The sequence below is a fragment of the Notothenia rossii genome, assembly GCF_949606895.1.
Source record: "Notothenia rossii genome assembly, chromosome: 1".
NCBI classification, from domain to species: domain Eukaryota; kingdom Metazoa; phylum Chordata; class Actinopteri; order Perciformes; family Nototheniidae; genus Notothenia; species Notothenia rossii.
Window position 1 is genome coordinate 21034531 of NC_136912.1, and position 25732 is coordinate 21060262.

The 25732-nt window shown below is 40.6% G+C and overlaps 2 protein-coding genes across 7 annotated transcripts in view; both read left to right on the plus strand.

Moving 5' to 3' along the window:
• The first annotated feature begins 1063 nt into the window (after positions 1–1063).
• Positions 1064–13287, plus strand: LOC307027785 (uncharacterized protein). 3 transcript variants are annotated; one of them, XM_079662541.1, is made up of 18 exons: positions 1065–1432; positions 4049–4216; positions 4670–4788; positions 4878–5043; positions 6109–6221; positions 6304–7309; positions 7480–7604; positions 8751–9006; positions 9232–9359; positions 9460–9556; positions 9677–9793; positions 10058–10230; positions 10646–10743; positions 11233–11360; positions 11576–11756; positions 11920–12064; positions 12802–12878; positions 13238–13287. In XM_079662541.1, exons 1-17 carry the CDS (start codon positions 1120–1122, stop codon positions 12874–12876), a joined length of 3408 nt encoding a protein of 1135 aa, XP_079518667.1. In that variant the 5' UTR covers positions 1065–1119; the 3' UTR covers positions 12877–12878; positions 13238–13287. The 3 variants fall into 3 exon arrangements, with proteins under 3 accessions (XP_079518669.1, XP_079518667.1, XP_079518668.1); XM_079662542.1 differs by having other exon boundaries at positions 4067–4216; XM_079662543.1 differs by lacking the exons at positions 11233–11360; positions 11576–11756; positions 11920–12064; positions 12802–12878; positions 13238–13287 and having other exon boundaries at positions 1064–1432; positions 10631–10743.
• A 2274-nt stretch (positions 13288–15561) lies between these two features.
• rbfox2 (RNA binding fox-1 homolog 2) overlaps positions 15562–25732 on the plus strand; it is a 34432-nt gene continuing 24261 nt past the window's right edge. Inside the window, exons 1-2 of one of the 4 annotated variants that reach the window (XR_013801946.1) lie at positions 15562–16717; positions 23456–23506. Coding sequence is in view for 3 of the 4 variants with exons in the window: in XM_079646230.1 (XP_079502356.1) it covers positions 16466–16717; positions 23456–23506 (303 nt within the window). In the remaining variant the exon portion in view is untranslated. The remainder of the gene's footprint in view (positions 16718–23455; positions 23507–25732) is intronic. The other 3 variants (XM_079646230.1, XM_079646228.1, XM_079646229.1) reach the window with 3 other exon arrangements.

A 25732-nucleotide genomic window follows, 5' to 3' on the forward strand; every position in this document is an offset into this window, starting at 1 on the left:
ACTACAGGCTTTAGGTTCAAAAAGTCTGAGCTTCTCAGATACATTTCAGAGACTCTCGTTGCCTCTGGACACCCAGGATTACAGCCGGTCCACCCCGATACGGCCTGTTGTCAATCTGCAGCAACACAATAAGGGAGAAACTCCACCACAGTCACATTTTCCCTCCACCATGACTCATACTGCACTATCAGTTCAGCTTTAAGTCCTCTACCTCATATACAAAATCATTGTCTATTACTGCCAGTCTATTACTATCTATTTACTTTTAATAACAAAACCTTTTGGTTGAAATGCACATGAGTCACAACAGTAGACATCGGTGACCTGTCAGGATTGGTCATAATAAGTACACATTGCTTTGTTAAGGGATCACAAACTCTAAGGCTGGGAAACATTGATCAGGACCAAACTTTGAATCGGAGCATCCACCTCCTTCTTACAAACCTCTAACCCCATGATGTCTAGGATTGGGCATCTTCTTACCTCTTCTTCTAACTTGGAAAAGACCAAATGTTATATATAAATAAAAAAGGACAGATTCAATATTGTGTTCTTATTTTAAATAAAACATTGTTATGTGATACAATATATTCATGAGAAAGTATCAGAAGTTGGTTGCAGAATGTCCTAAAAAGCAGCTTTAATGATGAATCAACAAAAATAACCTTACATTTGTTTATAAAGTTCATCGTGCCATATGTTGTGGGATTTCAGTTACCTAATTTACTGTGAAACAAGTTATTTGAAAGCTCCATTGTGACCTTAATATTTACGCCTTGTTTTGTGTTTGTACTGGTGCGTCAATTGACAAGTTCTAAGTGACGTAACATTACCAAAATAAATGTTCAGTATAAATGGGTAAAGTGTCACTATGATTACCAAAAGATGCACTCAACCGTGTTGGCAAAGTAATATGATCTGTTCTCTGTTTGCAAGACATGCTGTATTGTTGATGCTTGTTGGTCACATGCGCACTCCGGCGTCACCTGAACAAGAGGGCGATCAATTAAGAGTCATCAACAACGGACCAATGAGAAAGTTGATGACTCTTAATTGATCGCCCTCTTGTTCAGGTGACGCCGGAGTGCGCATGTGACCAACAAGCATCAACAATACAGCATGTCTTGCAAACCGAGAAGAGATCATATTACTTTGTTTTCATTTATTGCAACGCTTTGTTTGTTCACGTTTCAAGTAAGTCATTCGGTAAGTTTAGGACAAAGAAAGGAAGGTTTACCTGCTTACCAAGTTCATGACAACGACCAGCAGCAGGGCCCAGGTTTGCCCAGATCCAACCCGCCGGATCTCACCGAGCTACGGCCTGAATCTGTGATTTCCCTCGGAGAATCGGACCCATATATCAGACACATCCGATTGGTTGAAAGGACCTCGACTTCTGTCTTGAAAAATGAATATAAAGCTGATTTTACAGGTAAAAAAACAACCTACTTCACATCCTTCACATCCTGCAACCCATAGTTGTTTTTTAGGGTGAGCCTACAGCTGCACATGTACTACATGAAACTAAGTTGTATAAATATGGCTCCAGAAGCAGTGGCGTGAAGAGCTGATCTCAAGGTACGTCACTTGAGTCAGCGTTGGCTGGGTTTGGAAACTTGAAAGTCAATACTCGGAGTCTGTGGACGAGAAATACTGTAAGTGAGTTGATAAGAACTCTGTTGCTCACCATCTACAGTCCGTTGGAGGTTAGCAGCTTGAGGCTAAATTAGACGCTACTGCAAAAACACCTGATACTCATTACAGTAGTGGAGTTGCTTTGTGGGTAATGTAGGCCCACGTTTTTGACCATAGCATTTACCTGTTTGCAATTTACAAATGACAAATTATGTATCACTTGTATAGACTCTTATGGCACTACTTCTATTCTATTTTATTGTATTTACTTGCACTATTTTATCTGTTTTATTGTGTTGCACTGTTGGAGGAGCCTGAGACCTTAAGATTTGAATCGACAGTTAACTACATGTACGAATGACAATAAAAGCCTTGAATTAAAAAAAAACGACATCTCTGCTTCTGATAAATTGAGACCAGTCTATGGTTGAGACCCATTTGTATCTTAATAATAATTGAAGTATATACTTAAATATCAGCAATATAGCTGCATTGGCTTCAATTTATCGTTCATTCTTATTGTAAAAAAAACTAGTTTTGAAGTCACTGTATTTTGATTTTTCTAGTTTAAGGCCAACCGAACATTTGAAATACTGAAATAAGTGTTTGAAAGATAATTTAGATCTTGAATATATTTTTCTTTTTAGGATGTTTTCTAGAAAGAAATACAGTATGTAATCTGATACTATTATATTGTTACTACTAAAGATATTTGTTTACCATTGTCAAGGAGTGCTCAGACAGGGAGCTGTAAAGTGTAAACTATTCTACAGTTTAACATGGTGGTCTACAGGACTGTCTCAGAAAATTAGAATATTGTGATAAAGTTCTTTATTTTCTGTAATGCAATTTAAAAAAACAAAAAAAAAAAAAAAAAAAAAAAAGTCATACATTCTGGATTCATTACAAATCAACTGAAATATTGCAAGCCTTTTATTATTTTAATATTGCTGATTATGGCATACAGCTTAAGAAAACTCAAAAATCCTATCTCAAAAAATTAGAATAGTTCCTCAGACCAAGTAAAAAAAAAAGATTTATAACAGCAAAACACAATCAAACATTTGAAAATGTCCATTAATGCACTCAGTACTTGGTTGGGAATCCTTTTGCACGGATTACTGCATCAATGCGGCGTGGCATGGAGGCAATCAGCCTGTGGCATTGCTGAGGTGTTATGGATGCCCAGGATGCTTCAATAGCGGCCTTTAGCTCATTAGCATTGTTGGGTCTGGTGTCTTTCAGCTTCTTCTTCACAATACCCCACATATTCTCTATGGGGTTCAGGTCAGGGGAATTTGCAGGCCAATCGAGGACAGTAATGCCATGGTCAGTACACCAGTTACTGGTGGTTTTGGCACTGTGGGCAGGTGCCAGATCATGCTGGAAAATGAATTCCTCATCTCCATAGAGCTTTTCAGCAGACGGAAGCATGTAGTGCTCTAAAATCTCTTGGTACACAGCTGCATTTACTCTGGGCTTGATGAAACACAGTGGACCAACACCAGCAGCTGACATGGCTCCCCAAACCATCGCTGACTGTGGGAACTTCACACTGGATTTCAAGCAACTTGGATTTTGCTCCTCTCCAGCCTTTCTCCAGACTCTGGCGCCTTGACTTCCAAATGAAATACAAAACTTGCTTTTGTCTGAAAAGAGGACTTTGGACCACTGTGCAACTGTCCAGTGCTTCTTTTCCTTAGCCCAAGTCAGACGCCTCTTCCGTTGTCTTGAGTTCAGAAGTGGCTTGACCATGGGAATACGGCTATTGTAGCCCATTTCCCGGACACGTCTGTGAACAGTGACTTTTGATACCTGGACTCCAGCTTCAGTCCAGTGTCTTTGAAGCTCCCCCAAATTCTGGAAGCGACTCTTCTTCACAATGCTGTTAAGGCTGCGGTCATCTCTCTTGGTTGTGCAGCGTTTCCTGCCACATTTCCCCCTTCCAACAGACTTTTTGTGGATGTGCTTTGAAACTGCACTCTGTGAACAGCTTGCTCTTTGAGAAATTTCTTTTTGTGTCTTACCCTCCTGATGGAGGGTGTCAATGACGGTCCTCTGGACAGCAGTCAGATCAGCAGTCTTCCCCATACTTGTGATTTAGTTTACTGAACCAAGCTGAGTGTTTTTCAAGGCTCAGGAAACCCTTGCAGGTGTTTCGAGTTAATTAGACGATTCAAGTGATTCGTTGAACACCCTACTAGTATACTTTTTCATGATATTCTAATATTTAGAGATAGGATATTTGAGTTTTCTTAAGCTGTATGCCATAATCAGCAATATTAAAATAATAAAAGGCTTGCAATATTTCAGTTGATTTGTAATGAATCCAGAATGTATGACATTTTTGTTTTTTTAATTGCATTACAGAAAATAAAGAACTTTATCACAATATTCTAATTTTCTGAGACAGTCCTGTATATCCTTTTAGGTTTTCATGTGCAGGGGAAGGTGTCTGGCCCCACCTCCAGTCCATATTTCTCAAAGTGGCTAGCTATGAGCCCCTTAGTGAAGTGTGCTGATGGTGTCATGACCTTCACTGCTGCTGGAGAAGAATTCACACACCTGTTAGTAGACAGAGGTAAGATGTATGAAGGTGGTGCACTGCTCTTTGAATGTTTTCATCAGCTTGGGTGGAAAATGGAAATGTTATGAAGGACATATTTTATATACAGGTAATTGAATATCTACATGAAATGCTAGTCTTTGTGGTGAGAATCAATACAGTACTATTGATGTTTCTTAAAATGTAGCATGACTTCAAGTAACCCCTATTTTAATTGTCTTTCTTTCTGCTGTTTTTCAATTACATTTATAATTTTTTTTATTCTGCTAATTGCCAGAAACTAATTAGAAAAGCCCATTACAATTTCCCAGAGTCCTCAAATTGCTAGTTATGTGCAACAAATCAATTACAAACATAATCAAAGAATCTGAAAATCCTCACATTTAAGGAGCTAGCAGATGTTTGGTATTTTAGCTTGATGAATGTTTAAACCGTCCAATCCACATTTAAATTCATTTTCTCTTACAGGGACAGCTTCTCCAATCTCCCTGTCCCAGTTACCTCCATACTGTGGTTACTTGGTGAAGATGTCATGGAGTGACCTCGAGATGATTGTGCCTTATGATGCATGTTACATTACACAGGAGGTACCAGCAGCAGTAGCACCTGCATTATATCTCCACCAGTGATTCCCTTGTCCTGTGCTCATCACCCCCTGTATGTTTCTCTCTGTCAGAATGGCAGTTATGTGCTGCCAATGTTGTGGTGGGGCAGCCCACTGAAGCTCTCCTGTCCCGTGCAAGCGTCCTCTCACTCGGCCCCCTGGGTGTTCTGCTCCCCCTACGGCATGGCATTGCAGATGCAGGGGCAGGAGCAGGATATACAGTTACTGGGATTCGTAGGTACGTTGGGGTTATCTGTGATTTAATACGGAGTTGTTTGACAAAGTACTTTTTTATTACAACAACTTCAATTGTAAAGTGTCTTTTGATTTTTTTGCCTAGTACTATATATCTTAGTATAATATAATCTATATAGATAACAAACTAGCCCTTTTTAATGAATTAATTCACTGTTTATTGTAAAAAAATTCATTTTATCTGAAGAATAAATTGAGGTTTAGATTTAAATCTGACAAGGGACGGATCTAAATTCAGCAGTGTTTACATGCTACGGTTTTTTTCAGGCTAAATGCAGTTTCTTCAGACATAATGGTTTTGGATTCATAGTATTTAAATGTGTATACTTTTAGGCCAAAATAAATCATGAATAAAACAAGATAATAATCTTGTCAGCATGGAGATGGCTTTGAAACATTATCAATTGTTTGCACTTTGGGAAATAAAATGATCATATATTTTCTTTAAATGTTATGGGTCCACAATTTCCCTAATGATTAATCTTTTTTTTTTTTTTTTATCTTCTGACATTTTACTGAAAAAGAATATAATCTGGTATGTCAAGGTAAAACAGGCTAAACTCTGAGATAGTTATTTAGCTAGAGATTACGTGATTAGAAATGAACAACATGTAAAATAAACGCATAAGAATTAAAGAAAAACAGACATGTTTAATTAAGATGAACCCTTTTTAAAATAGTTTATACATAGATATTTTATTATTCAGTAAGGAATTGAACTACGTGTACAATAACCAACGCTAGAAACATATTTATCTCAACTTTCCCTGAAATCAATGCTAATATTTATTATGTTTTCAATGTGAATGTATGGATTTGTAAAAAATAAGAGTGACTGCATCATATTCTTGCATAAAGATCTCTATGCTGTCTCAAAGCCATCTCAGCATTTCTACCAATATAGTGGAGATATACTGATCTTTGTTTTATTATTCATTATGTTATTCTAAAAAGAGCCACATTTTAAATATAGTTAGCCAGTAAGGTTAATAAAACTCCCATATTGCCAATATGCCCTCTCGAAAAACACGTGTTAAATGTTTTACAGTCAATGGAGGTTGGGGTCCATTTGTATCTCAAGAGTGCGCGTACCGTGTCTCCTCCAGTCCTGGGAATCTCGCCTTCTTCATCTCCTACAGTGCTGCTTGTATCACACATTCAGTAAGTTATTTAACTTGAATGGAGTACTGTGGTAGGCTGCTGGCTTGTACTGATTATATTTTTATGTGATGCTGTTTTTCAGGGTGGTCTTCATCTCCAGTTTGTATTAGATGATGAGATATACATCCTCTCCTGCCCAGTTAATCCTCAGTTTCCCTACAACCCAGATACTGTTAGCCCTTCAACCACCTCCCCTCCTCCTACTACTCCTCCTCAGCCTACAACCCAGGAGCATTTTGCTCAGCTTCCTCACTTCCCCAATTATCCCTATCCTGGATTCCAGTACCCACAGTTTCCCCAGGTCTTCCCTTCTGGACCACAACTTGCCCACACCCCTCATCCCACATCCCCTCCAGCTACCCACCCACCCAAACATCCAGCAAGTCTTTATTACCCTGAGTATTATCTTCAGATGCCCTATTATCCTGAACCCACTGCGGCACCAGTGACCCAGTCACCAGCTCCTCTCACACCCAGCCCGCTGTCACCGAAACAACCTGCTGATCCAGAGTACCCTATCTATCCATTCTATCCTCCCGCTTATTTTCATTTTTACGATGGAATGTTTTCCAACCCTGGTGTTGGGGTGCAGCCTGCTCCTACTTCACATCCTGCGATCACTACACCTTCCCCTGTTCCACCTACAATCACTAGGACAATGGTTCCCAAACAGCCCGACCTTCCCAGCTATCCCTTCCACCAGTCTTCCCCTAAACAAACAATTAATTTTCCACATATCACAGCTCCGCCACATGCCAAAGAGATGGCTCAGACAGTTACTCAGGAAACTCATACACCAACCACTCAACCCAACACTCACACCGTGTGTGTCCACCCCCCGCATCCCTATTATCCCCACCATCCTCTCTACCCGCCACACAACCTTCCATCGTACCCCAATCATCCAGTGACACATCCTCCAACCACCACCACCAGTACCACTATGATCCCTACTACTCCTACCTACACAAGTTATCCAGTTTCCCCTACAGCTGCACCCACTCCACAGCACCACCATTTCAAGTGTCTGATGGGGGCGATAGTCGTCTTCCTGCCTTTTGCTCACCCAGAATCCATCCAGGTCAGAGGTCAGTGTGTGTGTAAGCAAAGAGGCTCTCCATGTTGGAACGACTTGTGGCTTTTCATATCAGAAACACTCTACTGCATCAGTGTGCATAGATCAGCTTTTACTGCTAAAATTAAATTACATGAATTGCATGTCATATCATCTATCTAACAAACTCCTTGTTTCTAACAGACGAAATGATGACGTGGCTGTTAGTCTCCAGTGTGTCTTCGGAGTGTAGGTACAAGCTGCAGAGAGCAGAGGACTCTGGGGTATTCCTTCACACTCCTCTGCCTGCCTGTCACAGCCAGCAATTGGTGAGATCCTCCATAATGCCTTGTCAACGCCTGAAAAGGTCCTCTTTTATATAATTACTTTAGTTTAACTATGTCCCTGACTTTATTTTAAAGGATCTCAATATATTCAGTGCCTTTTTTTTAAAAGTCAACTATTTGCTATGAAGATATATTTTGGGGAGATGTCTACCTGAGCAGAGAATGATGTCACTCTCCCCCGTGTGTTTGTAATTGGAGCTTCTCTGTTCTTTGCTTGCATAGCCAGTATGGTGGTGCGTTGCCATGTTGACAGCCTTGTGTAGGCCATCCCTTTAATCATAGATATGCTCCGAGTCTGAATATTGTTTTCAGATCCTTTTTAAATAAATGATTTCTTAATGTAGTTTAGAGGTCTAATGACAATATAACCATTTTGTAGGAATTATTTGTATCTTTTTAGAAGTCCCCATGAAATGGCTTTTATATCTGCCCTTTGTGAAATCAGGATACTTTAAGATAAACGTTGGTATTTGAGAAGCTCATGGGTTCAATTTAAGTTTTTGGACACCATCAAGTCTTGGTGACAGGTGAGGATCAACATCTTTTAACTTGCAATGAAAAGAGAAAGTCCTGCTCTTCCCTCTGGTGAAGGTGTTTTTGGTCCATATAAAAATACCAATAGACTTTCAATAACTGTAATAAAGACTAATAAGACTGAGACAAACCAGATGGAAAGATGTAATTGAGGTCATGAGCTTTCCTTTTTGAGTGTGTAGTTTTTGGTGGTGATTTTATTACACTACATTATATTGTGAAGTGTTTAATTTGCCTAAACAAAGTCCAAAACAATGACGCCACAAAGTACAAAATTAGATTGCTGGAGGTTGGTTTCTCTTGGGTTGGCATTACAGCGATTTACACCCGTCCTGCTTGTATAATACAAACCTGCAGTTTTTCCCAGTCAGCAGCTCAAATGTTTACGATTAATCCCATATGGAACATATGCAGCATTAGCTCTGCATGCTTGTGTACGTTGTGGAGTTTTTTTATGTTCTGTGCAGCAAAACTGGTACGAATTCAGCGATTTTTGTGAGTTGATCTCAGCTTGCAGGCTCTATTTTTAAATGCAGTTGGAAAGAAAATATGCATGGTGGCTCATACTGACTTTATTGATCTCTTTTTCTTTAGACTCCCACGACTATTTCCTTACCACTGCGGTTTTGGGACCTTTCCATTGGGCAGTATAGGACTCTGGACCTGCATTGCCCGTATCAAACTGCCCCTCCTGCAGTAGTTACCCCATCAGTGTTTCCTACACCAGTCAGCACCCCCAAGGCCAAGGTCAGCCCGACCCTTGTTGTCCCAAAGCCTAAAGTCTTCTGCTCCTCCGATAAGATGGCTGTGGAGCTCGCCCCCGGTCCCATCTCAGACATTTTTGTTAAAGGTGTGTGCATGTGTATATTGGAGTTGCATATGGTTGCCATCAGGTCTGCAGGACTTTAATTGATTCAGGGGGGGCTCTGGTGTACAGTTCAAGGAAGAAAAGGTAGGTCTTGGTTTTTGTTTTGACTGGGATGCATTTAAAATTTGCTGCCTTGCCATGCTGAGGGCTATAATTGTGCCATTTTGAGGTCTACACAATTGTATGTTTTCACTTTTACTTCTTCAGACATCAAAGGGAACCAGATGATCCTCCAGGATGCCCCAAAGGACTGTGGGTATTCTGCAAGAAAAGGCAAAGATGGCAAAAACCTTTTGAGTCTGGAGTTGCACTCGCGCTGCCACATGAGTGTGCAGGCAAGTATTGACTCAGCTTTCACACTGAGCACATGACCTTTTATTTAATTGACCATTTGCTGTGCCCATTAACTCTTGTATGAACATTTTTCACTAAAAGGGTAAATTGTACATCATCACTGTCGTCTACCTGACGCTAAATGGGCGACGGAAGGCTCGGCTTTCCTGTCCAGTTGTCATCCCAAGGTCTGGACAAGGTAAATTGATTTTATGTTTACACCTCTGAAAGGCTATTCAATTTGCCAAAGGATGTTTTCTCCCGGCCATTCAGAGTTATTTTAACTGATGCAGCTGACATTTGTCGTGCTGTCCCTCAGAGTGCAACCTTCCCATTGAACAGCGTCTCCCCTGCGGACTCCACTCTGTATCCCAGGGACAGTGCCTCTCCGTGGGCTGCTGCTTCAGCAAGCCTGCCTGCTACTACCCCATGGATGGTGAGTAGTTTGTGTCCCGCTGGCTTTTACAGCCACTTAGCTGAGTACAGTTTAGCTTTTTGTGTGTGTAATTATTAGCAATACAGCTGGTGAATATGTAAAGTGGCATATTTAGGGCCAGCTTAGCATCATTCAAGCTGGAAGAGGCACAGAATGAGGAAAGGGTATAAGATACCTTGGGTCTCATTATCAGCTGCCTCCTGATATTACTGACCTTTTGTATATCTGACCTTTACATGACTGCATGTTTGTGTCCTCCTCCAGAATGCACTATTGACCGCCACTTTGTCTTCTCCGTGCCGGCCTCCCTCACGGACCCCCCTCTTTCCCCCGCCATGCTTGTCGCTGCTGGCAACTTCACCTGCAAACCTGAGAGAGTGACTTCTGACTACGCCTTGTTCAAGATCCCGATGGATGGTTGTGGGACACGCAGACTGGTATGCTTTTATGAATGAAAATATTTTTTTTTAAAGTTGAGAACCTGAGTAGTAAATGTATATCTGGACCATTGGTTTTACCAAATATAATAATGATTAAAGGACTTGTCTGGTGATATTATAATTATTATTACTTTATTTAAATCCATATTAACTAGTTACAAGAAGAGCGCTCCCAAGCTTAACGTGCCTTTACTTGGCCCACAGTACACCCTTTCAAGTTTCTTTTAAAATTGGGCGAGTAGCTTTGCATTAAGTCTGCTGACAAAAAAACAGAACCAAAAATATTACATTTTATGGCAGAGGTTAAAATAAGCAAACTGTACGTTTTCCTGTGTAACCTTACTGATCATGGACTATTTAAAAACTATTAATGTCCACATAATAAGTGACATGGCAGATTGTGTACTGACAGATGGCGGGAAAAACGGTGATCTACATGTTGGAGATCATAAACAAGGTTCAGGCACTCAGCCTCAACTACGGCACCATCACAAGGGATTCTCCTGTCAGGTTGGAGCATGTTGCTTTTTACTTTTGCATTTTCTTTTGACCAAAGGCAAAAACTAGATTTAACTTTTTAGTTGATCTGTTGTCCGTTGAATTAAGCTCCACATTAAGATTAGTTACACTTGCAATAAATCACGAAAGTTGTGAAGACATGACATATCATCTCTTAGGTTAATGGAGCAAACTTGTTTCTCATATACTCATCCAGCAGTTATGGAGAAACATTTTCCTTAATTTAGAGTCGTGCTTGTGTCCACCTGAGGAATCATAGCCCAGTATTTATCCCTCTTAGTTTTTTGGTCTGTTCCAACCCCTAAGAGAAATATTCTTGAGCTGCTAAATGCTCCACTAAGTTTACAAGCCAGTCCAATGGTTTGCCATTTAATCCTAATGTTTCTGGTTTAATTCCTGCTAAGGAAAAAGGCCAAAAAAACTAAAACAGAAAAACAGAAGCATGCTGTATATTTATTAAGTTCTCTGTCTCTTTTTTAGGTTGTTGGTGGAGTGCAGGTTTCTGCCAGGCACCGTTCTGAGTGTGAGCTACTTGGTTAAAACTCCCACTCTTGGATCTGAAGTTCAGACACAGGGGATGTTTGGAGTGCAGCTCAGGATTGCCAAAGGTAGGTGTCTTTATTTCAATACTTACTACTGCTTTGCACAGCTAAGAACTTGTAATATTGTGCCGTCTTATTCCTGTGTCTCGACACAGGAATACAAAATCAAATGTTGTAATTTGCTTCAAACATCTCCTGATCAGCTGTATGAGAAATAGCATTGAGTGTGTGGAATGTGCTTCACAAATAACCTCCTTCTAACCCAACAACCCTCATCCCAGACGCGCAGTACAGCAGCTTCCACCCTCAGTATCACCAGCCCCTGCAAATGCTGCTGGGGAAACCCCTCTACCTGGAAGTGCGGCTTCTCAACGCCCCGGATCCCAGTTTGGTGCTGCTGGTGAACTTCTGTGTGGCCTACCCCCGATCTGGGAAGGCTGTTTGGATGCTGCTTTACAACGGGTATGTCCAAATGTTTCCGAAGCGGAACATCAAAAACAAAATATTGAGGAAAAGCTTACTGAAGATGGAACACAACACATTTAGAAAGTGCATTTCACTCAGATAACTGCAAATATCAGGGAAGTATAATTGTGATACCCAATGATACATTTTCACTTCATAGGTGTCCCAACCCCTTGGATCCAGCCCTGCAGCAAGCTGTGCTCTCTGATCCCCGGCCTCCCTCTCCTCAGGCTCAGACCCGCCATTTCACAATCAGCACCTTCCAGTTCCTTCCTGACGGTGACTTTAAGGACCCGGACGAGGAGGTACGCATAAGCAGAGACTCTTGGATTCTATTAATTTGTTTCAATTATGTCCCCACAAATCTAAAGTTCACCAATTAACACATTTTATTTAGTTTTCTTTAATCCATACAAAAGCTGAAGTGTACAAAAATGACAGGTTGTGGTTTAATGGAGTGTTATAAAGTGCTTGTTCAGGGATTTCTGTGCCACATTTCTGTGCTTAGCTAATCAGTTATTGGCCCGAGCTTCATATTTAATGGTGGTATCAATCTTCTTGTCTAACTTTTGGCAAGAGAACAAATATGCGTATTTCCCTAAATGTCTCACAATGCTCTAAGCCCACTTCCCATATCGTTTTTATGTTTTCGAGCAATGGAAAACCTTTCAAACGTGCAGCTGTCTGCCGAGAGTAGTTGGGCATCAATGTAATCTTATCATATAGTGGCTGTTGGCGTTGGAACCTTTACTTTATATATTTTTTTTCTAGGGAGAAAATAAATGTAATGTAAAACTATATGGCTGTGAGCCTTTTTAAAATGGGCATTAAGTCCATGGAGAATGAAACCATTGACAGCTGTATCTCTAAATCTCCTAAATCAGCATTCATTGCAAGGACATGTGGCGAGGCCATTTTGTAAACTGCAAAGTCTGGCCAAATCTCAATTGGTAGCAGCTGTTAGTCATAGTATGCTTCACACTCTCGGGACTGGACTCTACATCTAAATCCTGCTCTTCTTCCCCCCCCCCCCCCCTCTCAGATCTACTTTATGTGTTCGACTGAAATCTGCTCGCCACGGGACGGGCCTTGTGTCGAGGGATGCTTTGGCCAGTGACGGTAGGGAAAATGTGCACTCTGTCCTCATATCACCCACCACGCACTTAGAAGATGACATGAAAACACACATGAAGGAGCTCCATTACAACCCTCCTCACTGAAAACCGCCTGAGAGTCTGAAGTAGCTGCAGTTCTACTTGACAGCAGGGCAATGCCTTAGTAATGAGGAGAATTTTGAATTATTTATCAAGACTGATCCATTTCCTGTTTTTCAGTTACGACATGGAAGACAATTAAAGTTGGTTGAGATGATGGTCATGATTATGATCTGATATGCAGTACTAATGTGTTTTTTGTTCATGTAGAAACACAATGTTATTGTTTTATACTGAACTCATCTCCTCTCTTCTCCTTTTCAGATCTGGACATCACTTGTTCACCCACCAATAAAAGCTCTTAAAAGGACTAACTGAGTGTGTGTTTGTGCCTGAGCTTGAATCCACTAGGTTTTACAGCAGGAAGTGGCACTCACACAGAAACAGGGAGGCAGTATATTTTACATAAACATTGAGACTGCTGTGCTGTTCTGCCCTTTATGTAAAACATACAGAAGGTTTACAGCAACATACGTTTGAGCAAGATAACTAAAGCGTTTGCTATTAACCAGTGTTCTGTAAAAGAGGTAGAAAGACAAGAAATGTGCATACATTTTTTTCCAAACAATTAAAAACCAACGTTATTGCGTTTTGACATTTTAAGTGTCTAACATGACTATGACCACAGTCAGTCTAATTGTTTAAAGCAGAAGTTTAAGTTCTATTGGTATTTGTGGAAGTGTATTCTTATCCAAAGAACATCTTTAATGTCCAGAAAAGCATTCCTATCCAAACATCAGTATGGGGAGGAAGTCTGGAACTTTAACAAATTTACACCCAAATTTGATTATACACATATGGACAGATTACACAGTTGGAACATTATATAGTTTAACTGCGTGCTAATTTGTCAGGTAATTATGATACAAATTGTATTTTATTTGAAGGGGTTAATGATATTTGACATAGTTATACTATAGTGCATGAAGCCGATTTGCTGCACAGACAGTTTATAGCTTTTTGAATTTTCAACTTGTGTCCCTAACCTTGCTTTTTTCCTGTGCATTTACAGTGCACATATTCAGATGGTATCTCATGAAGTTCTTTCATCGTGTTGACTATTTGTTACTTTTTTTCACATGAAAATGACAGTTTGTGACAAAAGGAAAAAGAGAAGTTTAAACCTTGGTTAATTTCTCCATCCACACATCTGTAAAATCGATGTGTACGCAGGATTGATTGATGGTTTGGAAAGTTACCAAAAGCCCTCAGCTAATTTGCTGTGAGAGGGGAGGGGATTTTTTTAAGTATTGGACCACCCGAACAACTGTTCTAATAGAGTATACAACTGTTTTATAAGGCTCTAACAGCTGCTAAGCTTAGATAAAACTGTTGGAAACAGCTGGCCTGACTTTGTCTTCTGCCTGCCATCCCCTCTGACACTTAAGCAAAGCATGTAGGAGTGGATCCAAACGATGGGGCTGATGTACACAACACATCTATTTTAGGTGTAGGTCTGCCCCATCCAACAGCCATTTTAGTTCAAACATAGCCAGTATGTTTATTTGTTGAAGAACCAAAGTGCAAAAGTAGCAATTTATTGCCTATTTGGTTTACAGGGTTGCAAGGAATGGAACCTTCTTGGAAGTCACAGCTCAAAAGAAATGGTCCAACAAATACTACTAGTAAAAGCACAATGTGTCCTTTTTTTAAAGGTGCTGCTAAGTGGGTTATGTTTTTTTTTTTGTAGAAATAGCTGTTTCCCCTCACTCCCAGTCTTCATGCAAAGCTTAGCAGATGATGTCCTGGCTTTAACTTCCTATGTAACAAAATGTGAGTGATCTTTCATATCAATTGTTTATTTCTCTTTTCAGGGTGACATTTCCATCTACAAGATCTTTCTCAGGCAAGAGGAACTAGAGAGACAAATAAAGTATTTATTTTGAGCAGACAATGTGTAGACTTTCTTTATACCCTGTGGTTGAGCATGTTGTGCCTGAATGTGAGCATGAACACGCATACTGGCACCTTGGCATGTTCAGCATGAGATTGGTGGTGTAGTCAGGGGAGGCTAACCACTCTCACACCCTGCAAGTCAAATGGGAGACTTTTGAAATCATATTTTGCTTGTATTAGGCCTATAATTTGCTACAGCAAATTGCCTTTGAAGTATTTGCTTCTCATGGTAGCCTTTGACCACTGGGTGTCATCCAAGCAATAAAAATGCCAGAGGAACGCAAGCCAGGTACTCCATGCTGCATGACTCACAGCTGTGCTAGTGTGGAGACCTTGGCCTATTGGTTGTGTAATGAGTTAGGAATGAAATCTTCTAGAGCTGGACTTGATAAGACCAGACTCTGTTGTTCTGCCATGTAATGTGGCCACCGATAAACACGTTTTTTGTGTGTAAAAACGGCCTCATTAAGATGTTGGAAATGATGTACCGGTAAAAAACAATCGCGAAATGAACACATGATTTAAAGGCTTAGGTTTATACTGTGACAGCGTGGTCGTCTCACTGCCATAAGACCCCCCCCCCCCCCACACACACACACACACACACACCTCCCCTCGGTGAAATGTATGGAAGCACTGCGGCACACTGCGTGTATTCTGCAGGCTGCATGGCTGCCTGGCTCAGCGTTCAAAGGGAGAGCGGAAGATAGGAGGAGGGGAAGGACTAAACCAAGAGGGGAGGAGGGAGGACAATTTCCTTTCTGTAACACACACGCTACAAGATCACACCGGGAAAACGGAGAGAGGAAAGAAAATTATAGGCGAGAACGAGAGAGAGGAAGGAAACACCGCAACACCACCGTCGGTTTGGTTGTTGTTTTTTTGGGGTTGAAATCGTATCTCCTTTTCACGCAGACTTGCGGACTAACATGGGGGGAAGAGAGAGCTCCTGACGCGGATTGACTTTCAGTGAACCTCTGCTCTTTGGTGCAAGTCTGTGGCTAATAGACGGGCAGGAAAAAGGCGACAGCGAAGACATGTTGAGATTTCTTTCGTCTTGAGGTTGCCGTATGATGTTGATGTTGTGCTCTTAAAAAACAGACGGCTCCTCGTAGAGAAACAAGACGAGGCCAAATGGAAATTGGGCGGTAGGTTATGCTCACGAGCCATTGTTTTAATCCGTGTTTATTTAATTGGCGTGTTATGATCTGAAATAACGTAGGCCTCTTAGGCAGCCCTGCATACACGGTCAGCAAACGGGATACAAAGCTCCTGGTATTTTAGGGGGACATGTTTGGATTGAGACACTGTATTGCAGTAAGGTAAAAACTGCGTTTACGAGCTTTTTGTTTTTTTAAACAAACGCGGTGGATAGATTACATTGTTAAACCAGAGAGACAAAACAGTTCAACTCTTCAGGGGGTACAAAGGCCCAGTAGAGAATACAGTAGAGGCTCATTTGCAGAATTATTGGACAATTTTATCTGCAGTGGAACACCGTCCACAGACTGACTTTAAGCACAAAGGTGCACAGGATTAGGCAGTCTATTTCACCCCCAGTTTAGCAAAAGAAAGGGGACAAAATAAGATTTTTAAATGTTAATGTCTACCGACGTTGCATCCATCATGCTGCCTGTATCCCGGGGTCTCATGGACCGGGATAGAGAGCTGGACCCCATGGCCGGGGTGCACCCTAACGTGGGCGGGCCTGCTGCGGTTGTCCGGGGCATGAAGCGCGGAGACCCGGAGCCCGACGGACTGACAGCGGCTGCTCTGGTGGACTCTACCGGGGCGGAGTGCAAGCGTCCCCGGATCGACGGTTCGGGAGGGATCGGCGAGATTGGCCAGGTGAGCAGGATAGTCTTTTTCCAAATACAGTAAATGCAGCCACGATTGCTAGGGCTAATGACACGCGTGGTGTAATGATCTCTTGGGGTATTTTAAAGTGAAGGTCTATTTCCTCTGTTTAGGTTGTAATCTGTTCATGTCGAATTCATATTTGCAGATACAGTTGCAGCAGAAAGGCCACCATTGACAGTCCATTAGCAGCACTACAGGACATACCACCACAGTTCTCTGTACATGACTACATGCTGATAATTCAATTTTACAAGGGAGTTGCAATATTAAGCATTTAATCAATGGTGCTCACTGGGCTGTTTAGCTACAAAATAGCATTGTAGCTTCTATATTGCAAACCAATTTTAGAAGATTGTACAGTGCCTTTGCACAATTTATATCTTGTAATACACCATGCCAATCTGATTATTGTTTTATATCCAGGCTAATCCAGCATCTCTTTTTAAAAGGTTTTTTTATGTGCGTAGGCTACTAAATAACTTGTTACCTAATAGCAAGTCCAATAGTCCAATGTGTATCAATTTGTTACATTACATAGTTGCTTTAACTCCCCAAAGAGCTGCCTTTCTGTGCGAATATAAGTACAGCCCAGGCAGTTTCTGCTGAGGGTGGAGAATGTAAACAAACGTGACCTTTTCATTATGCAAAGAACCCTCTGCCATGTGGCATCATGGTGGGACAACATTTGGTTTAAAATGTAAATTGATGTCAGTGTTTGCTTGTGTGATCTTTGAGGAAGGGGAGTGGACAGGAGGGGCTACTTGAAGTAGGCCTCCAGTTTTATTAGGGGGCAAACAGCCCAAACCTAATCAACCTAATTACCTTGAATCTCAGAACCCTGCTTTTATCAACAACACTGCTGCACTGTTTTGCCTCTTGGACTGTGCTTGAATCAGCAAAAGTGAACGACTCTCTTAACCTATTTTCTTGCAATGTCAGTAAAATCTATTTGCAGGTTTTCTCCCTTTGAAGCCCAACAATGGGGAAATATTTCTTAATAGAGCGCTGCAGGAGGATGTCCTGGACATCATTAAGGTGTATTATGTAGGGTGAGGCACCCTATTGGAAAATGGAAAGCTATTTCTTTGCCATTGAAAGCGCTAGTAATGGAGGTGAAGTGGCCTGTTTGCCTCTGTGTGGAAAACTAAATGGCTTGCTTTACATCCTTTTGCTGTTGGTGAGTGCTGACAGACAGGCTTAGAAACGTAATGCACTTAGAAACAGATGTGAGTGGAAGAGAGTGTGTGCTTGTTTGTGTGTGGGTAGAGAGATGTGCAGATCAATAGCTTCAGCCCCAAAAATGTATTGAATGTGAGCTGGCTGGACAGTCCGGAAATAAAAGTGGGAGAGATGCCCCCCTCCCTCCCTTCCTCCCCCTCTCTCAGTTGGTGCAGGAACAGATTTACCCTATCACTGGCAGTAAAGAGGCTTTGTTTCCAGCTAATGGGATCACATCTCATACTGGAGGGGGCATTATAACCACACTGATCCTTTGATCCTTATCTAAGGCAAACAGGTTTATACAACACACATGCAAAAATTCAAACCTATTGGTATGATCTAGATAAAGATATATATATTTTTTTACTTATATAATTAAACTTAATTTATAAGTGGAAGGACCAAAAATGCGCTGTTTGTAGCTTATCAAATGTGACAATATCCTGTTTTTTTTGTTATTATTTAACTATCATTAAAATAAATATGTTCACCTTTCTTCGGACAAAATAAGACATTTTAAGACATCACATTAAACTTAAAGGTTATTGTGATGTGTTTTTTCTCTGAAGTGTTATTGATGATTTATCAAGAAGATGCCACCTCAGGGAAACTGTAATTGACAATGTATAGATTAAATGATCAATTGATTTAATTGATACAATATGATGAATATACTTGTCAGTTGTGACAAATGTTCTGCTTCATCTAAAAACTTGTATTCACTTTGTTAGCTCAGCTTAGAGGTGTTTTTTAAATATACCAGTTTGTGTATATAAAGTTAAACACTTTGATATATTTTTATACCCCATAGAATGCTGACTCCTCAAGAAGCGAATTGGGTTGAGTGACGTTACATTTTCCTACTTTTTAAATCGCAGCACTCAGCTTTCAAAGAGGCATCTGTTAAAATGCACACTAGCTCTTCTGTAAAGCTAATCTTCAGAGGGGCATAAAACGATGGAAAATGTTACAGCAAACCGTTTCCTGGCACTCATAAAGTACCTTGTCTACTTTCCTCCATCCTTATTCCATTTTAAATGTAATAACAGCATCACGGCACAAGTTGAACTCTGACTTGTGATAAAAAACATTTCTACCACTGCTGTCCAATAATGGGATCTTTCCCATTCTGTTGTTGACGCTGCTGTTTTTCCTCATTAGGGGCATGATGTCAACACAAAGCGGGGGTGGAAATGCTCTGTCGAGTCAAATCTGCAAAGTTTTCGCAGAGCAGCAGTGCATATATAAATCATTGCAGCATGCAGTGGATGACTGAATGCTCAGCTAACACGGACGAATAAAGATCACTAAGTGCAGTCAACAGTACGAGTTAAAATGTTCATGGCTGCTCATCGAAATTAGCTGCTGTACTGACCTCCTGCCATGGACAATGTGCCCGTCCAATAGTATAGGTTTTAAATGAATATTAAGCTATCTACTGCACAGACTACCAGCCGCAGTGCTGCCAATAATTAAAAACAAAAAAAACATTTTCATGCCGTTATGCATTCCAGTGCTGCACTGGGGAAGTCCTGCGTTTACCGGATGGCAGGGGTTTCATAACAACACTCTGCATCTTCATCCCGAGTCGGTTTGGGGAAATGTTGAGAGTAGGTTGTCCGCTTGAATATCCATCTGCTTTACTGCTGAGTGGCTCATGTTTTGTTGTCACTGCGTAGGAACCGGGGCGCTCTCTAACCTAATAAGGTCTTGCCTGGGGTGACAGCGGCAAGGACAAATGACTTGATACGGACATTAATGTTGGTGGATCACCCTCTGCACTTTCATCTCCGCTACGGCACTGAAATAGCAGGGAAACGTCAGCAAGAAAAATGAACTCTTGTGCTGAGCTGAGAATATTTTTTTTTTTTTTCTGGACCCGGTTTTGCTGTGATAAACTGACAGCAGAGGTCTGTTGAATGGATTATGTTTGAGAGAGTCCCGCTTGGGGACAGATTGGATGTGCTTTAGGTGTAGCCATCCTCACATGTCAATTGTAGTTAATTGATTTGTTACCCTACAGTGATGATTATGATGTTGTTTGTATGCTTATAGTTAATCATGTTCATTTAGATCTAATGCTTCATCCATGCTTTATCTCTTATGATCTTTTGTTCGACAACAACAATATATATTTGGCTGATCCATATACTTTACAAATAAATATTTTCTGACAGATTGAAATATTTGTATTTGTCCCGCTCATGGTACGCAAAACCAAATATACAATAATTGCCCCAAAACATGACTACCAAAACACCATTGAGCGAAAAGGAGCAGGGATTAAAATGATATCAATATATCATTTAATAATCATAGACCATAAACATAATGGGTTAATGAAAATCAGTGAAATCAATCTTCACCCATGTTGCTAATTCACTAGTTGTTTAATTATTATAATTCTTTAAATGACTTTTCCAGCCCCTTTTTATATAATGTGAAAATGTACTGTTGTTTAACAAACATGACTGGTAAATCAGAAATGTTTTTTTTTATTTGATCTTGAAATTATCTTGTGTTCTGAAGTGTTTTGACAATTAACTGGTTAACCAAGAAATACTAAGAATAATTATTAGTAGTAGTACATAACTGATAAAGTGCTTCAGATTCGCTAGAAATATGTGAATTATTTATTACACAGTTTGACTGCACTTTTGGAGCCCTGTGCTCATCAAATTAGGGATTCACTGATCGGCCATTATATATAATAATAATAATAATAATACCATTATTAAATTAATTAAAACAAAATGTGTACAGCACTGTGTGCAAGCGACTGGGATAATTATTTTGTAATAAGGAAACAAGTGTGATTTCAACACGGCTTTCCGAAGTTTGTAAAGCAACATAGAACGATAAGGTATAAATGTCTAAATTGTTATTCATAAAAATATTGAAATCCAATACCACATTGCTTATACCTCATCCACCTATTTGAGTCAGTGTCAGACTGATATCTGATATCAGTATCTAATTTCAAACAGTAATGTAATAAACACCAGATGAAATATAAAAGTACGCAGCAGACATTTTTTTTATGTCATCACCATGGTCCCAAAAAGTCCAGTTTCAGACTCAAATGTTATTGTTATGGAATAATCATGGAGTGTGATCATAATAGGCAATTATGTTGTGCAGTAGATAATTACATGCAAATACTAATCTTCTCCAATCAGGTCTGAAATAAAGTGGGCGATAAAAATAGCTTTATCTTAACATGCAGATCAGCGCAGTGAACACCAGTAGATTCCGTTGCATGTGAAGCGCCAGACGATACTGCTATATGGTGATCATTGTGGCACAACCATCAAGCCTGCTTCAAAGATCCTCTTTGCCTGCAGCCAACACCGTGCTGAAAAAGCATGTGTAGGTTTACTGTGGAAAGTCAGAGGGATGTGAAGTACATTGAAGGGAAATAAACTTCAGATCATCGGCCGACTGTTTGGAGGCTTAGCACATAAGTGCTCTGTGGATGAAATGGATTCACATCCTCCTGAGTGTGTGGAGTGCCCTGCTTTGCAGTTAGGTAGGATGACTCTCAGAGCAGTGAAATGTAGTTCCTCTTCCACTCCTCTTCAAAAGAACAGCAGTCCCAAGGCACGATAGGAATAGATACGAGTCTTGTGACTAAATTAGACCCCACACACATTCGCAAAACAATCGCACACAAACACCTTTCACCACCTGTGGTTTTTGGAGAAGAGTGCAATGGGTTTGTGTAAAATGAATTGTATTGTAAGATAGTTTGAAGGAGAAAGTTGCTCTGCGCTTTTTGTACATCGCTTGTCCTCCGATTTTTATTATCACAGGGTCGGCCCTGTTCCCTCCCCCCCTGAGCTCGCCTTCCCTCCCCCTCCACGCCATCTGTTGACTTCAAGTCATTTTGTTACTTTCTCCTGATTGCTCAGCCGGTCTTCCCCTGCTGTCCATTCTCTTGTTTTAGCCACCCAACCCCCTAAAACACCATCACCACCCACAGACAAGAATAAGCTGTGTTCCATTCGTCATCATCGACAAAATAAAGCATGATTAACTATCGTACCAAGTCTTCTTGCCTCTCATGTACTGTGATGGTGACTGCGGTGCTGAGAGGGAGACACACTCGACTTGAGCAGCCCTCCCTCTCTCATTCCTCCCAGTTCCTTGAGGAAATCAAGCACATGACTCCGCTCATGTATGAGTCATTGTCTTTGCTCCCTCTGTCTCTTTTCCCCCTTTGCTGTCCATTTCCCGTTGTATTTCCATCTCTGGTTCCTCATTCAGCCTCTCGGAGTATCATTTCCAGATGTGTTGCCCCTCTACCTCGGTGTAGCTTACTGCCCAATAAGCCTCTTTTTGTCTCTAATTTTTTTGGTTTGGATTCCATCCTCCTCCATACCTCCAGTGTGTTGTGTTTAGAGTTTGGACTCACTGTACAATACTTTATTCATGTTATTCAAGCCTCTAAGAGGTAATACATTATTTAGAGCTTCTGCCTTCCAAAGCCAGTTCACTAAGTACATTTTTGGCTCTGAGATAGACTCACACAAACTGCTTTTTTTCGACCGGGAAGATACTTCCTTCTCCTCCCCTCCCCGACCAAGCCCGGTACATTTGGAAACATTGTTCTTTGCTTTAACGAAAAGGCCCTATGGGGTCCAAGTTTGGATGGCAACAGTATTAATCAGGCGAACTGAAGCTTTAAAGTGTGCAGAGCAAATGTTCCCCCTGAGGATAGAGCAGATGAGGGGGGGGGGAGAGAGAAAGGAGGGAGGAGCTGAGTTGTTTTCTAATCTAGTGATATGAATCCAGAGACAGGCAAATCTGTTTTCTCCTTCAAAGTGTGCTGTAATTGCTGCATAAAGCTCCCTTTTTTAATGGAATATATTAGCATAAAAGCTAGAACACAGTGTTATGAGTACAATAAAAGAGAGTTACAACTATCTTCCTGTAATAGGGATATGATTTCTGTAAAATGTTTGCTTCCAAACAAATAGTTTTTTTAGGGTAACGTACCATGTTAAACTATAATTACTCACCAGATGTCAGATGTGTCCGTCTTTGCTTTACACAGCCAGAACACTGAGAGGAATGTGTCGGGGATTGCGTCAGTGCTCATGATGCCGTTTCACACCAACGGGCTTCATGCTCGCCGACACTCCTGACCTATTTATGATTTAAGAGCCGTGGTGAAAGCTCTTTCTTTCTGCTCGTCTTTCATCTTCTGCTCGCCTGATCTCACTCGCCCCCGTTATCACGTCTTTGCAGGCAGACAAAAGCTCCGCTGGGTGGAAAACTCTGGAGGAGATGGCAGGAGTGTGTCACCGGGCGAGTTAATTTGATTAGGAGTCAGTCACGCCACAGCGCTGTAAAGTCAAATAAAAATGTGTGAAGGAATAAAGACGTGTGTGAGAGAATGAAATGGCATTCCTGACTAATAATAGAAAAAAATTACTTCAAAGGGATTTATTGCTTTGCAAATGACTGACCATGTGTCCAAAAATCTGCTCTCCTGTCTTTCAGAACAACGACCCTTTGACCCTTGGCTACCATGGCTACCCATCTCTTAGTCAGGTAAGGAGGCAGTTCATCTCAAACTTCATGTTTTTCTTAAATTCCTCCATCCAGTTTTCTGATAATTCTTTACCATTCATAAAACATTATTAAGGCTCAATGAAGATCCCTAAGCCAAAAGGTCAGGGGGGGGGGGGGGGGGTGTAGATTATAATTAATCAGTCATGTAGAAGAAGACATTCCTCCACACCCTTTACTCCCCTAGTCCAACTTTCCTTTCTACTCCAAACAAGAAGTACTGATATTAATCATTTTTTATCTTTTCAATTTTTGCCATTTAACTAGAGATATTCTAGTTTTTCACTCCGCAAATTAATACCAATTAACACCCATATGAAAGCCTATTAAGTATGTGTGCACGGCAACAATCTGTTTACTAGTGTTTGTATTAGTCTACTGATTGTGTTATTAGACTGTTCAGTTTATGTGGTTAATCCTTAGATCATCCTCCCTTCATCCTCTCATGCTCTGCCCATAATCTCTTCATCCCTCGCTCTCTCTGATACCCAAAAAACCTCTGGCTGCTTATCTGCACTCTATCTGTCTTAAGCCTTTGCTTGTACGCTCTTATTTGCTTCAGTTTCAGAGATTGATTTCTTGGCAGTCTGTTTTAGCGGAAGCTTGGAAGCCAATTAGTCAGTTTTCATTTCAATGGCAGATGATACATCTTTGATCCGTTTCCTTGCTGTTAATAATAATGATAATGTTCAAAGTAGCGTCGCGCAAGCAATCTCACATTAGGATGTAAAGAGGTCAGTCAGGAGTTGCTTAAGGGACTCGGGAGTATGAACCGTCCTCTAGCTAGGGAAAAAAGTCAGAGGAAAAAAAAACAATGCGAGCCGTTGGAGGCTCCCACAACGCAGAGGTGCTAAACTGTCAACAGCGGTGTTAGGATGATGTGATCAAAGGCTCCTGAAAGGAAGAGCCTGGAGAGCAGTAGCAGCCTGATGTGTGCAGAGAGGGGTGAACACTTTTCAGACATGACATATAGAACGTATCTAGCTTCTTTTGTTTTAAGATACAATTATTAAGATGACTAGCATTTTCATCGCCTTGACAGAGGTTAAACTCTGTTTTACCATTGAAAACCCTCGCAAAAAAACAATATTGGCAACTATTTTGATAATATCACTCATTTTTTATGCTGAGTAGTGAAACAATTTCATGATTTGAATCCAGACTCTCAAAGAAGAGGATTTCCTAATTGATAAAACGTTGTAAACTAATTAGTTTGGGCATTTAGACTTTAAGTTAAACCATTTTTTTTTTTGTCGTCATGTTTGGCCCCGTGATGATGATAAACAATTATCGCTTTAATTGAATCAGCAGATATTTCCAAAAATAAAATTACCAGTAATTGTTTCCCTACATCACAATAATTAAGGACATGTGGGTTGACAGTGAAGAATCTAATTCCAAAAAGGAGTCTTGTTTACTTTCTCTGTATATTTAAATCTTGTATCAAACTCCATTATATCCAACATTTCGCAATAAAATGTAATTATTTTCATTATTTAATATGCTCTCGCTGTGGTTTTCATTGTTACTCGGTGAGTCTGCCTTTCCGTGCAAGATTTAAATTGCCTTTCCATGCATAAGGGATACACAGGAAACAATGCGTGCATCTGTTGGATGCCGTGCTGTTTTGTGTGAGTAACGTATTACCTTGTTGGAGGACATTGTTGACTGCTTTATTAAAAAGGATGGGACATGATGCATCCTCTCGTCCCACGGTTTGTTTGGCTTTGATACACACGTCGTTCTTTTGTTGAATTTATGTTAGGGAGCATGCCTTGGGCAGTTATTCCAGTCACAGTGGTTGATATACCCGTATTTAAATATGTCTGAGAAAGATATCTGGCTCTTTAGCTGCTAAATGCATTTGAAGCCTCTTCCACACTATGTTCTCCAGCTAGTCGCTAACCTAGTGTATCCGTGGTTTGGCAGGCCAGGTAGGGTACAGGTTTTGTGCTTTTTGGCTGAAAACAGATGTTTTGTGCAGCTTGAAACATATTGGTGGAAGTGGTCAGTGTGAAACAAGAGTAAAGCTGTCGAACCAGAACAATGAGCTGAATAGGCTAAAATGCACCGTTTGAGGAATTGATCCAGCTTTACAAAGCCCTTTGGTAATATTGATTAGTCCTTTTTTAAGGATGATCAACTTCTTTCTACTTGAAATGGTATGCAAAGGGTAAGAGATAAGAAGACAACATATAAAAATCTAGG

Bases quoted from the DNA above. Each gene is read 5' to 3' on its own strand.
- LOC307027785 (XM_079662541.1), top strand. From the start codon at position 1,120: ATGTCTTGCAAACCGAGAAGAGATCATATTACTTTGTTTTCATTTATT. The intron at 7,605-8,750 runs GTGAGATCCTCC...CTTTTTCTTTAG, and splicing joins CCTGTCACAGCCAGCAATTG to ACTCCCACGACTATTTCCTT. The intron at 9,794-10,057 runs GTGAGTAGTTTG...GTCCTCCTCCAG, and splicing joins CTGCTACTACCCCATGGATG to AATGCACTATTGACCGCCAC.